Raw genomic sequence first — 12,641 nt, 5'->3', positions numbered from 1 at the left:
GCCTGCTGCAAATGGCTTGCCCTCAGCCCTCCCCTCGGAAGTGAGCAGCAGGGATGGATGTAGTAAACAGTCTAGAATTTCGTTACTATTGGCCCCAGTTGTTCCCATCTCCATGCCACCAAGGACAAAAGTCCCCCCCTCTAAATGCCGACCCTTGTCACCCGCCTCGTTCGCTGTCTCCCCAAGAGCTTCTTGCTTCCCCCAGCTGGCCTTATGATGCCAGGGGAAAGCTTGCTCCCTCTGCAGTCTTGTGCTGAGGAGGAGACACAGCATGGTTTAACAAAGAGAAGAAAAAAATCTCTAAAAAGCGAGCTATTTGTAGCCCAAGTTGGTTGAACAGATTTTTCGTGGTGTGGCTTATTTTTTCACTCATTAACTTCTTTTCCTTATGAATTAAAAAAAAACAGCATTTCCCCACGCAGGAATCTTTTGTTTACTTCTCTCTGTACTACAAGCCGGCATGTGTGACAGCAAGACACAGCAGGTGCCCACCGGGAAGGTGGCTTCCCTTAAAGCCAAAGCATCTTGAACAGGTCACTGTGGCCTCCCTGACACCTGACGGAGCCCACCAGAGGCCCTGCCGGCTGTGCTTTCAGATGGGCAAAAGGCAAACAGGAATTCTGTTCACACCTCAGCCCCTGGCTATTCTGGCCAGAGTCTCTGGCCTTTGTGATGCTCACACTGTCCACATGGCGGGACCGGGGACAGGTCCGACAAATCTGATGGCTGATAATGCCTTCGTGGCCTATTTTCCTGACCTCGGAAATGTCCCCTGTGCATGTCGTGTCTCTTGGGTCACAAGTATCACTCCTCCTCAGCATGATAGGGCAACCTCCTTCCTCTGTGGGTGTCCTGAAGCTGTCCCCAGGGCTTACTTACAGCCATAGATGACCAGGGTCCTAGGACAAGGGAGCAGATCTCAGCTCTCCCCCCAGACTGAGTATCTCAAGCACCCTCAGGTGTATTTACATGTGGTACCAAGGCAGGCTGCCCCTTCAAAGCGTGCCTCTCAGTCCGCTCATTTCCCATCAAGCACTGGTCCCTAGCCCGACTGCATTTCTTTGAAACATAGTCTTGGCATAACTCATCCGTTCATCTCCCATCCCCAGAACTGTTTTTACTGTTATTTCTTTTTCTTTTTCTTTTTTTTCTTTTTTTTTTCTTTTTTTTTTTTTTTTTTTTTGTTTTTCAAGACAGGGTTCTCTGTGTAGCTTTGTGCCTTTCCTGGAACTCGCTTTGGAGACCAGGCTGGCCTCGAACTCACAGAGATCCGCCTGCCTCTGCCTCCCGAGTGCTGGGATTAAAGGCGTGCGCCACCACCGCCCAGCTATTTCCTTTTCTTAATCATTTTTTTTTTCGCCAAGCCCTTTGTGTTGAGGGCTCCTCCAAATTGTTTTATAATCTAGTCCTCTTCTACACACAAGCCTCCCTCTTGCACTTCCCCCAAGGCCAAAAGCAACCCCCTAACTAGAGGCCACCAGAAGTGGCCCTCCTCGGCCCCAAGGATTTTCTTCCTTTCTCCCACTTGGTTTTTGCCGCCAGAGTGACAGTAACAGTCAACACATGCTAAGTGTCCCACTATTCTTTCATGGTGTCTCCAGACTCACAGGACTGATAAGTGCCATGCTCAGAAGTCCTGGCACTTTGAGTGTGTCTGACACTGCCTCAGATGGCCTATATTCCTTTATCAGAGTTCCAATTTCCCCAAAACTCCATGACAAATACAATGGTGAGGCCAAACCTAAAAGATGTGCAGACACTTACTGGAGGGATTAGTCCAGTGTTTCACTACAAAATGATGAGTGTTTGACTGTGGGTGCCCTCTAGACTCCAAAGAAGTACCACAGTGTGTCACACACTCACCCCAATCTGGTCCTGAGGCTGTAGATGAGAGGCTGGGACAAGGGAAAGTCCCTGCACTGGTCACAGACTCTCTGGTGACGTATAGGTCAAAGGCACCTAGGAATGTGACACTGACACAGAAGGTAGGTGTGACATTCACACCGTGGGTCGCTTAGTCCTATCAACTTATTGAAGATACAAGGCCACAGCATCTTCATGTATAAGTGGGACTCTGACCCCGAATCTGGCTTCATGGTGCCCCTCAGCCCCCCAGTTGCCAGGGTGATAGCTGAGGAGAGCACACATCACAGCCTGTGAGTCTACAGAACACCAGTGGCCAGAGCTAGAGCAAGAAGGGGTAAGGTGGGCTTCAGATTGTGCCCGTCTGGCCCCACACCTCAAGTACTCCCGTTTTGCAGCCCAGGAAAAGAGGCCGTGCAACCACACCCCGCCATGTGCTTTGCATCTTGCCCAAGTGCGTGTGCTTCTAGAGTAGGGTGCCCAGCGTGACTGTAGGAGGAGAGCTGGGTATTGGATTCTGCCCAACAACCAGTACCAGGAGCAGGGCTCCCAGGCCTGCCCCTCCCAAGTGCATCTCAATGGGGTGAAGAGAGGTACCTATAACCCCTGAACTCATGCATCAGCTGCATGAAGCTGACAGCACAGTCCTGGGACAGGCCTTACAGAATGGCCACAGTGATGGAAGGTCAGAGGCCCAGGATAAGGGTTCCAGCGACAGCCAAGGGAGCGCAGAGTCCAGCCCTGGGCTAGAAGGGGAGGGGGCGTTCCGGACTAGGCCGTGGGAATAGCCCGGCTGCTCCAGCCGAGAGAACCAAAGGCCTGGGGGGGACCACAGCGGGACGCCTCAGTCCCCGCCCCCACCGGCCGCTCCGGGTCGCGCGTGGGCGCGGCGGGCGCCGATTGGCTGGCGGGCGCGCGGGCGGGGCGGGTGGTGGCGGCGCGGAGGGGCGGGTCACCCCGCAGCCGGCCTCGGCCTCCACCGCTGGTCGCCGCGCCCCGCCCGCGCGCCCGCCGCCGCACATCCCCCGCCGGCGGCCACCATGAGCACAGGACTGCGGTACAAGAGCAAGCTGGCGACCCCAGGTGAGCCCGGCGCCTGTCCGCGTGCCCGCGCGCGCCTTTGTCCCCGCCGCCCGCCCGCCCGCCTCTCACCGTCTGTCTCCGTCTCTCCCCTGCCCGCCGGCCCGGACCCGCCCGGACCCGCCCCGCCCCGGACCACGACCCCGACCACGCAGAGGACAAACAGGTACCGGCGCCGCGCCGCTCGGCCGGTGGTGAGACCCGACCGGCTGTCACCCATTGTGGCACCGATGCTGGTGGCGCCCAGGCATGACCCCGCCCCCGCCGGCCGTCACCCAGCCCTGTGGCGATAATCGATTATCTGTAGGGGCAGCGCCGCCGCTCCTGGGGCTACGGAGGGGAAGAGTGGGCGCCGCGCCTGGTTCCCTGACCTGCATAGCAGGGGCCTAGGCATCGCCCCAGGGTTGAGGGCCTCTCTCTTCTGGTCCAGGGCCAGCATCTCCTTCCTAACCTAACCAGAAGGCCACGTGCTGGGGGTCCAGGGTGAGGCTGTAGTTATGACAGGCCAGGAACAGGGGAGGGGGGGGTCCTCCAGTCCCCTGAGCAGCATCATGGGGGCTTCTGCTTACCCCACTTCATGCCCATGCACCTTCGTGCTTCTCTCTCCCACACATAAATTCATGCTCACCAGTCCTCGGCAGGGCCCCTTCCGAGACCTGGAACTTCCACCGCTCCCTATCTGAGTCATCCCAGTGCCCAGCACTGGTCCTCCAACCCTTGGGTATAGCCAGGCTGTGGCCTTCCAAAGGGCTAGCCTGATCCCCGCCCCTACAAGAGTGCGGGGCGACTGAGAAGCTGGCCTGGGTACCCTGTGAAAACCCAAAGGAGCCGAGGGTTGTGAAAGCTGAGTGGTGTGGAAGTGGGCGACCCTGTCCTCGGTGGCTTGAGTGAGGCCCTGTTTGAAGGAAGGAGTGGGGGGGAAAGGCCCAGTTCTGACACCCGAAGACCTGGGCAGGCTTGACTGGGGATGGAGGTTCACACCCAGCGTTGATGCCGGGTGGACCCCAGAGTACCAGACCAGAGTGAAGTGGGCAAAGCAAAAGCAGCCGGCAGATGGGGTGAGCTGGAGCCCCCTGGTAGGGACATGCCCCGCCCAAGACTGGAGAGGCTTATAGGAGGGGCTCCCCCAGGAGCCTTCCTAGAGAACTGCCTCTCCATCCTCATCAGCAGGCCAGACAAAGCCTGCTGGGGACACCGTTGCCTGGCTATTGTGTAAGGGAGAGGGAAGGAGCCAGAGGCTGGGGAGGCAGGGACCCAGGCTTCTCCAAGGCCTCCGGAAGGTCCTCCAAGTCACCTGCCTTGGGTACCTGCTGCTGGGCACCATTCTCCTGTCCATTGCTTCCAGGATGGCGACCCCCCCCCCTTCCTGCTGAATTGTGAGCCCTTCATGCCTACACCCGCCCATCTTCTGAGGTCAGTTAGGAGCCAGCCTCACACCATCCCCTAGCCCCAGGCCCAAAGGAAGAGAGCACTGGGGCACTGGGTCATGGCAGATGGAGGGAGCCCCGGAAGAGTGCCAGAGTTCAGGTGCTTGGGCTGGGACCCCGTGGGCCTGGGGGAAGCAGTACACAGTACCTCCAGGGCTCACAGTGGTGTGCAGACAGGGCTTAACCAGGTCTCCTTCTTACTCTACACTGAGGGGGGGGGGGTCAGAGCAGTAGTCTGTGGAAGGAGGTTGTCTGTCTGCCCCTTTCCCTCACACCCCTTCTTGGGCAGCAATGAGACCTCTGTCAGCTGTGCCTACTCAGAATTCTAGGGATGGAAAAGCCTCAAGCATCTCATTCGCACGAAGAGGTGGGCACAGCTGTGGCGTATGGTGTCATATCCCTGAGGAGTATTTGTTGAGCCTCAGGGACTAGAAAAAGGGTTGTGCAGAGCACCCCCTTCCTTAGGGCTTCTCCACCAAGACACGCAGGCTGTGATGGCCAGAGTGGGTGATACTCAGACAGGTTGTGAATGGGGAGCAAGACTCTGGCTGTTTGACCTGAACTTCACCAGAGCGTGTACCTTCCCAGTGGACAAGTGGAGGGGTAGTGTGAGACCAGCCAGCTCTGTTCAGCATCAGGGTGTGGCCCAGGCCACGGCTGTCCGTGTGGTCTTCCAGAGATGCCCTAGGCTGGAGATACCACCTATCTGGGTGGATGCCGGGCTGAGAGCTGTGTGTGTGTGTGTGTGTGTGTGTGAGATGCTGTGCCCCCAGCAGTGGGGGCAGGGAAGGTGGGTGGACTCAGCCTGGAGGCTTCCTGCAGGTCAGCCAGGAGCCAGGAGCCACTTTCTGGGAGCCAGAACTGGGAGGCTGCTCCTCAGCCCTGGGATGAATGGCTCTCCTGTTCGTTCTGTGGGCCCACCCTCCTCCCCAGGTGCCAGCCACCCTCAGGCCCCATAGCAAGACCCAGGGTGGAGGCCCCTCCAAGAAGCCAAGGGGGAGAGCCTTCCTGGAGGAGGGAGGGTTCCTGCGTGGGGGAGAGAGGTCTCCTGGTCCTTCGGCCACTGGGATACAGTGGCTTGTCTAGTTTCTTGCCGCCTGGGGCTGGTGTTCTCTGATTCTGGTGGGGTTGAAAGGAATGAGGAAAGGTTGGTGACTTCCCAGTTCATCAGCATCCTATGGTTCCAGGAACATGTGGTACCTCAAGTATTGGCATGTTGTGGGCAGAGGCTTTGCCTCGCTGCAGCCTGACCAAGGCTTCCAAGCTAGGAAGGAAGGGGGCCATCTGAGCTCTGACCACTGCACGCCCTTGCACCCTTTTGTTTGTTTTTTGAGATAGAGTCTCACTATGTAGCTCTGGCTGTCCTGGAACTCACTATGTAGACCAGGCTGACCTCGAACTCACAGAGATACACCTGTCTCTCCTCCCCAGGGCAGAGATTAAAGGCCAGTGCCACTCTGCCTCTCCTTCCCCTTCTGTTAACCTATGCTAAGCAGGGGGGAGAGCGAGATCCGGGACAGGTCCTGGCAGGACTCAGTAAGGAAAAGGTGCACTCTGTCCTCAGCGCCTATGAAGATGCCACGCGGGAAAAGAATTACCCCCAATCACAGGCACACGCACACGCGGGTGTTAGGGAAGAGTGAGCCCTCAGGGAGTGGGGAGTGGTGTGTCGGTGGGTAGTTTGGTAGCCATGGCACGGTTGTGGGGGGTTTTCGGATGAAGTGCGAGGACAGCAAGGTGTTGGCTGGGGCCGCTTCCCGCGCGGTTGCGCGTGGGTCCGGAGCGTTCTGCAGCGCCCTCTGGTGGGCGGCAGCCGCGCGGCGTCCGGGAGGCAGGTCGGCGACCGCAGCCACCTCGCCGCCCGCCTGCGGACGGTCTGGACCCGACCTCGGGTGCCACGGCTGCGCTCCGGGTCCACGCGGCGCCCCCGCCCGCGCGCCTCTGTTGGGCCCTGCCCTTCGCTGTCGTTTTCTCGAGGCTCCGCCTGCGGCCCAATTTCCAGGCGACCGTTTCCCGGCGACGGCGGGCGGGGCGGTCCCCGCCGCCGCTGCCGGGAGTCCGCGAAGCCCCGCCTCGGGCTCCAGTGCGCTAGCCGCTGCTGAGCCTCGACGCGACCACAGTTCGCGGCCCCCGCGCAGGGACAGGGGAATGGCTCGCACGACTTCTGAGGTCAGCGGCCTACCAGGTAGGCGATGCTCCCTCTTCCGGCCTCTGTTCTCGAGTCTTCAAAACCCGAGGCAGAAGAGAGCTTAAGAGCAAATTTATCCAGCGCAAGTCGCTCCCGATCGCTGGCCCCGCCTGGCCTGACCCCGGTGTAGGGTCGGAACACGGCCGGCAGGGCCCGCAGGGTCGCCACGATGGACTCACTGGCAGCACCCCAGGACCGCCTGGTGGAGCAGCTGCTGTCGCCGCGCACCCAGGCCCAGAGGCGGCTCAAGGTGTGTGTGTGTGGTTGTGTGTGTGTGTATGTGGAGTCAGGGTGGAATGTGGGTCATGTGCGCACGTTTGTTTGGCCAGGATCCTCTGGCTACCAGAGAAGGTGGCAGGGGCTCCCAGGGCAGATGTTCACTAGGGGTGGGTGCAGGCAACGCAGACCCTGCGGCGGGGGAGGCTCGGTACTGCAGTCTATAAATAGCCCCTGCTCGGATGCTTGCTTCAGGAACCACCACCCCCAAGCCTGGATCTGGGCCAGATGAGCCACCCACCCCGGATACTCTGGGGATGAGTTCGTGCTGAGGTTCTTGAATGTGTCTGAGGGGTCTCAGTACTGATTCCCACCATCCACCTGGGGGGACCCCTCTGTAGAGGCTGACATTCCCTCTTCCCCATCCTAGTCTCGACTCTCTGCTGAGGCTGGGGCGGGGTGCCTTTTCCTGCCACCCCCCTCACCTACCTCGTCCTTCCGGCCTTTGCTCTACATCCCTCACCCCATCTTTGCGAATGAAATGCCCCTTGCCAGGGGCTGTGCCATCTGCTCACCTGAGCCACATAAGAGACAGGGCCTTGGGCTGCCCCAAACATCTAGGATATGCCCCTGACCTGCCCCAACTCCACCCCTGCCCTCAGGACATCGACAAGCAGTACGTTGGCTTCGCCACTCTGCCCAACCAAGTGCACCGAAAGTCGGTGAAGAAGGGCTTCGACTTCACCCTCATGGTGGCTGGTGAGTGGTCAGACGTGTGGGTGGGGCATCTGAGGCCATGGGTCAGACCGGCTCAGCCCAGATCTAACCCAATGCTCTGACGGTTCCTTGTGGCCAGGTGAGTCCGGCCTGGGGAAGTCCACTCTTGTCCACAGCCTCTTTCTGACTGACCTGTACAAGGACCGGAAGCTGCTGAGTGCTGAGGGTGAGTAGCCAGCACACAGTCCTCACCAGTTCACTCGTCCCTGCCCTGAGAGACCTCAGAGGGCACCCTTCCACTCGCTTGAGGCATGGATCCCTATTTGAGGATGAGGAGGAGTCATGATGAGACTGAGGCCCGGGCACCAGGGTGGGTGAGGGTAAGGCTCCTTGCTGCCCAGAGTGAAGGTGGAGATGGCCTGCAAATTCTGCCTCTCCTTCTCCTGCAGAACGCATCAACCAGACAGTCGAGATCCTGAAACACACCGTGGACATTGAGGAGAAGGGGGTCAAGTTGAAGCTGACCATTGTGGACACACCCGGCTTTGGGGACGCTGTGAACAACTCTGAGTGGTGAGGAGCAGGTTCCCTGCCCCAGCCGCCACTGCCTTGCCCCACTACCTCGCCACCTCACCGCCGCCACTCTAGGGCCAGCTTCGCTCTCTTCCACTTGCAGCTGGAAGCCCATCACCGACTACGTGGACCAGCAGTTTGAGCAGTACTTCCGTGATGAAAGTGGCCTCAACCGGAAGAACATCCAAGACAACCGGGTGCACTGCTGTCTGTACTTCATCTCGCCCTTCGGACACGGGTGTGTGGCAGTCCCAAAGCCCGGCTCAGGGTGGGTGTCCCCGTCAGGGCATCCCCACCCTCCAACAACGCCATCTCCACCCTGCCTCTGCAGACTGCGGCCAGTGGATGTGGGTTTCATGAAGGCGCTGCATGAGAAGGTGAACATCGTCCCGCTCATCGCCAAGGCCGACTGCCTGGTCCCCAGTGAGATCCGGAAGCTGAAGGATAGGGTGAGTCTTCTATAGCTAAGGGGGGCCTGGCCAAACACTCCAGAGGAGCTGGCCAGGGCTGAGTCTAAGCTCTGGCCCCACTGCTGCAGATACGGGAGGAGATTGACAAGTTTGGGATCCATGTGTACCAGTTTCCAGAATGTGACTCAGATGAAGATGAAGACTTCAAGCAACAGGACCGCGAACTGAAGGTGAGCACGTTGCCGGGGAGGGGGGAGGGCAAAGGAGGTTGCCAGGGCAAAACATTGGAGGCCACACGGCCCGCGGGTCCAACGTGATCAAGGCAGGAATCATCTGTTCCCAGAGAAGAGGGACTACACCCGCTGTCACAAGGGCCACAGGGTCACCTGTATCCCTGTCTAGTCTGTGGTGGATCATTTGGACCTCCCCTGGGTGCTTACTGGAGCACTTACTGGTACCATTCTGGCCTGCTTTCCAAGAATCAGCACAGTGGCTGTGTAGAGCCCTAGTTCCCAAGATTCTGAGCTCCGGAGGGCGCTGGCTTTGAATACCCCGGAGGCTAGAAAGATGACGACAGAAAGCCGGAGCAGTGGGCAGGGCCATCTACCAGTAAGCTTGGTCTTGGCTCTGCCTTGAAAAATGGAGGAAACTCCAGGAAGCATCCGGAGCCAGAGAAGCTGTGCACAGCCTGGCAGAAGCCCCAGGGCTTTGAGCTATGCAGAGGTTGTGGCTTTAGTGGGTAACAGAGGCACCACCATAAGAGGGGCCGTGCGGGTTGGGAGGGAGATGGTGGCCGCGCTGGGACGGCCACGCCCCCTCAGCCTCTGAGCCGGCCCTCTTACGACGCGGGGCTGGGCTGGGTCCTTGCTCCCCTTCCCCAGGAAAGTGCGCCCTTCGCCGTGATCGGCAGCAACACTGTGGTGGAGGCCAAGGGGCAGCGAGTCCGGGGACGGCTGTACCCCTGGGGGATCGTGGAAGGTGAGTTGAGGCAGGGAGCGGTGGGTGCGGAGGAGGAGGCTCCCCGAGGCTGAGGCCTGCCCACTGCCCGCTCCTGCCCCACAGTGGAGAATCAAGCTCACTGCGATTTTGTGAAGCTTCGAAACATGCTAATCCGAACTCACATGCATGACCTCAAGGATGTGACGTGCGATGTGCACTACGAGAACTACCGTGCCCACTGCATCCAGCAGATGACCAGGTGGGCTACCCTACCGGAGTTGACCTGCCCACCCTGGCCCAGGCCCTGGCGCCGCGGAGGACCGCCCTGCCCAACAGACACCAGAACTTTGTCCCAGTCCCTAAATCATCCCAGCGTCTTGACGTTGGCATCCCCCATCCTCCTGACCTGAACCTCCCAACAGCTCAGCCCTCTCTTTCACAGCAAACTCACACAGGACAGCCGTATGGAGAGCCCCATTCCTATCCTACCGCTGCCCACCCCGGACGCGGAGACGGAGAAGCTCATCAGGATGAAGGATGAAGAGGTGGGTGGACGTAGAGAGGGAGGCCATGATTGCCGGGTGAAAGGGTAGGAAGGAGAAGCAGAGGGCGGGGCTAGACCTCCTGTCTTCTCTCACTCTGACTTGGGTCGTCCCACCCACCAGCTAAGGCGCATGCAGGAGATGTTGCAGAAGATGAAGCAGCAAATGCAAGACCAGTGACACCCAGCCCCAGTCCCACATCGCCAAGGATAGACGGCCGGTTTCCGAGCTGGCCCCTCAACCCCTGGATCCCAGACTGTCCTGGATTCAACTCTGGGTTCATCTGGATCTCAGATGGCCTGGACCTAACCCTAATCCAAAGTGGCTTTGACCAGACTGTTCAGACCTGGAGCCACAGAGCCACAGCCCCCAGATGACCCTAATTTATTCTCAGCATCCACCCTTCCCGGTCATTTGTATCTGCTTCTGAGTGGTCTGAACCACAGCCCCTCCCCCAACTTCCTGCCGCCCCCGGCCCCCATCTCCCGCCTGTCTTAAGGGAACAAGTTGTGCATAATCTCCAAGATCTCTCTTCCTAAAAGATCACTGCCCCAGCGGCCAATAAACCAGGGTAGAGGAGGGACACGGATGCAGGATCTCGGGCCTATTAACTAAGCTAGTGCCGCAGAACGGAGTTGGGAGGCCCCCTCTGCGGGTTCCAGGGGGCTAGGAAGCATATGCTAATGTCCTACTGTGTGCGGAAGTAGGCCGGATCCCCCTCACTACTTAACCACGCTCTGTTCAGGACCAGAGCACACGGGTTTGGAGGCTGAGGCCTTTAGGAAGACCCCAGACCTAGAAGTGTCTAGGAGGAAGGCGGGGACGCGATGCGCTAGACCGCTCACGCCCCCTTCCTGGGTCGACCTGACGGACTCCGGGGGCGGCTGGAACGGGGTCCCCCATGCCTAGACTACTTTCACCTACCTATAGGTCAAGGTCTTCTCCCAGCAGCTCTGTCGCTCTGGGATTCCAGCCCTTGGCCTCCTCCATCTCTCCACCGGCATGTCCCCTCCCCACACACCCCATTCTCTGTTTTGTTCAGTTGTGAATGCCGCGTCCTGTCCTGGTGGCAGGAGAACAAAGTTGGTGAACGTCGCAGCGAGTGTCCGAGTGTTCCATGAGGCCCAGGGAGCGGGCGGGGGCGGAAGCCCGGGATGCCTGCGGGGCCCTGGCGATAGTACCCTATCTGTCACCGCAACACCCTTGCGCGCCGGCTCAGAGTTATTTTTGGCCAGGCGGCAGAACTGTGGTCTGTTGCTGCAGTCTCGGGCCGTCGCCACTCCAGAAAGAATTGGGCTGCCATCCTTTCGCCATGGGCTCCCGTGAGTTCTGGGGTCGGGTCTGCTGCTTCCTGGACAGAGCCACGCCAGGTGTTCTGGTTTGGGCAGCAATAGGCAAAGGCTTGGGTCAGACTTGGAGGGAAAGACTAACCAGCGTGCAGGGTGGCCGGGGTGGAGGCGCCTGCGGACTCGCGGGACGCTGGCCTTAGGAACTGGCAGGAGCAGCGCTGGCGCTCCCGGTGATGCTCGCGGCTCATGCCAGCGCTTCTCTTCCAGGGCCGCGCGGGGCGCTGAGCCTGCTGCTTCTGCTGCTAGCGCGGCCCAGCCTCCCAGCCGCAGGCTGCCCCGCGCCATGCAGCTGCGCAGGGACGCTCGTGGACTGTGGGCGCCGCGGACTGACCTGGGCCTCGCTGCCCGCTGCCTTCCCTCCCGACACCACCGAACTGGTGCTGACCGGCAACAACTTGACGGCACTGCCGCCCGGGCTTCTGGATGCGCTCCCTGCGCTGCGCGCAGCGCACCTGGGTGCCAACCCCTGGCGCTGCGACTGCCGCTTACTGCCGCTGCGCGCCTGGCTGGCCGGCCGCCCCGAACGCGCGCCCTACCGCGACCTGCGCTGTGTCGCGCCTCCGGCGCTGCGCGGCCGCTTGCTGCCCTACGTGGCAGAGGAAGAGCTGCGGGCAGCGTGCGCGCCCGGCCTGCTCTGCTGGGGGGCTCTGGTGGCGCAGGTCGCGCTGCTGGTCCTCGGGCTGCTACACGCGCTGCTGCTGGCGCTCCTACTGGGTCGCCTGCGGAGGCTGCGCGCGCGCGCGCGCGCCCACGCCTTCCGCGAGTTATCGCTCACAACCCCGCTGGTGGCTGAGCCGGCCGGGGCCGTTGCATCCTAAGAAAGGACAGGCGCAGACCTGCAAACTTTACAGGTCCTGCTGGAGCACCCTCACCTTCACCTGGATCTGCCTCGGTCTCTGCCCTTCCCCAGTCTTCCAGATCCAAGCTCGGCAGGCCTAAATCCACGTGGGGCCAAACTGCCGCCAGCACTACCGGAGTGAAGCAACCCTGAGCCTTCAGCGCCTAGGGAGGTGGAGCGGCCCAGCTCGACACTGAGCAGTCTCCCCTGCCAGACTCCACACTGAATAAACCTTTCTCCTCCTCACCTGGCGGTTTCTGTACCATCTGGCCTTGCCAAATTCCAGAAAGGGCCTGGGGGAGGTTGTTCAAGGGGACATTTTCATGCACTGCCGAACTGCCTAGGGCAAACAGGAGTCAGTGGTTAAAATTCCCTCTACCCAGCTGTCTTCGAGGTCATTCACAGTGAGGATGCTACGGACAGAGAGACCCCTCTGGCACTGAGGAAGCTGGAAACAGTATGGGCAGGCAGCTTGATGTTCAGGGGAGTGGCTCTTGTG

At 60.1% G+C, this 12,641-nt stretch overlaps 2 protein-coding genes across 4 annotated transcripts; both read left to right on the top strand.

Annotated features, from left to right (window-relative positions):
* Positions 1-2,837: 2,837 nt before the first annotated feature.
* On the top strand, positions 2,838-11,050 carry Septin5 (septin 5). Of its 3 annotated transcripts, XM_052740283.1 has the most exons (12): positions 2,838-2,946; positions 3,099-3,109; positions 7,437-7,533; positions 7,631-7,717; positions 7,941-8,064; positions 8,168-8,302; positions 8,396-8,513; positions 8,603-8,704; positions 9,356-9,452; positions 9,537-9,672; positions 9,856-9,958; positions 10,079-11,050. In XM_052740283.1, the coding sequence occupies exons 1-12, from the start codon at positions 2,904-2,906 to the stop codon at positions 10,133-10,135; spliced, it is 1,110 nt and encodes a 369-aa protein (XP_052596243.1). In that variant the 5' UTR covers positions 2,838-2,903; the 3' UTR covers positions 10,136-11,050. The 3 variants fall into 3 exon arrangements, with proteins under 3 accessions (XP_052596243.1, XP_052596244.1, XP_052596242.1); XM_052740284.1 differs by lacking the exons at positions 2,838-2,946; positions 3,099-3,109 and adding an exon at positions 3,402-3,426; XM_052740282.1 differs by lacking the exons at positions 2,838-2,946; positions 3,099-3,109 and adding an exon at positions 6,206-6,808.
* Positions 11,051-11,072: 22 nt separating this feature from the next.
* Positions 11,073-12,388, top strand: Gp1bb (glycoprotein Ib platelet subunit beta). The gene is made up of 2 exons (XM_052740286.1): positions 11,073-11,277; positions 11,512-12,388. The coding sequence occupies exons 1-2, from the start codon at positions 11,073-11,075 to the stop codon at positions 12,120-12,122; spliced, it is 816 nt and encodes a 271-aa protein (XP_052596246.1). The 3' UTR covers positions 12,123-12,388.
* The last annotated feature ends 253 nt before the right edge of the window (positions 12,389-12,641 follow it).

The sequence above is a fragment of the Peromyscus californicus genome, unplaced genomic scaffold (assembly GCF_007827085.1).
Source record: "Peromyscus californicus insignis strain IS unplaced genomic scaffold, ASM782708v3 Scaffold_16__1_contigs__length_79575227, whole genome shotgun sequence".
NCBI classification, from domain to species: Eukaryota; Metazoa; Chordata; class Mammalia; order Rodentia; family Cricetidae; genus Peromyscus; species Peromyscus californicus.
The sequence above is the reverse complement of the archived record's forward strand: the minus strand, read 5'-3'. Positions and strand labels throughout refer to the sequence as shown.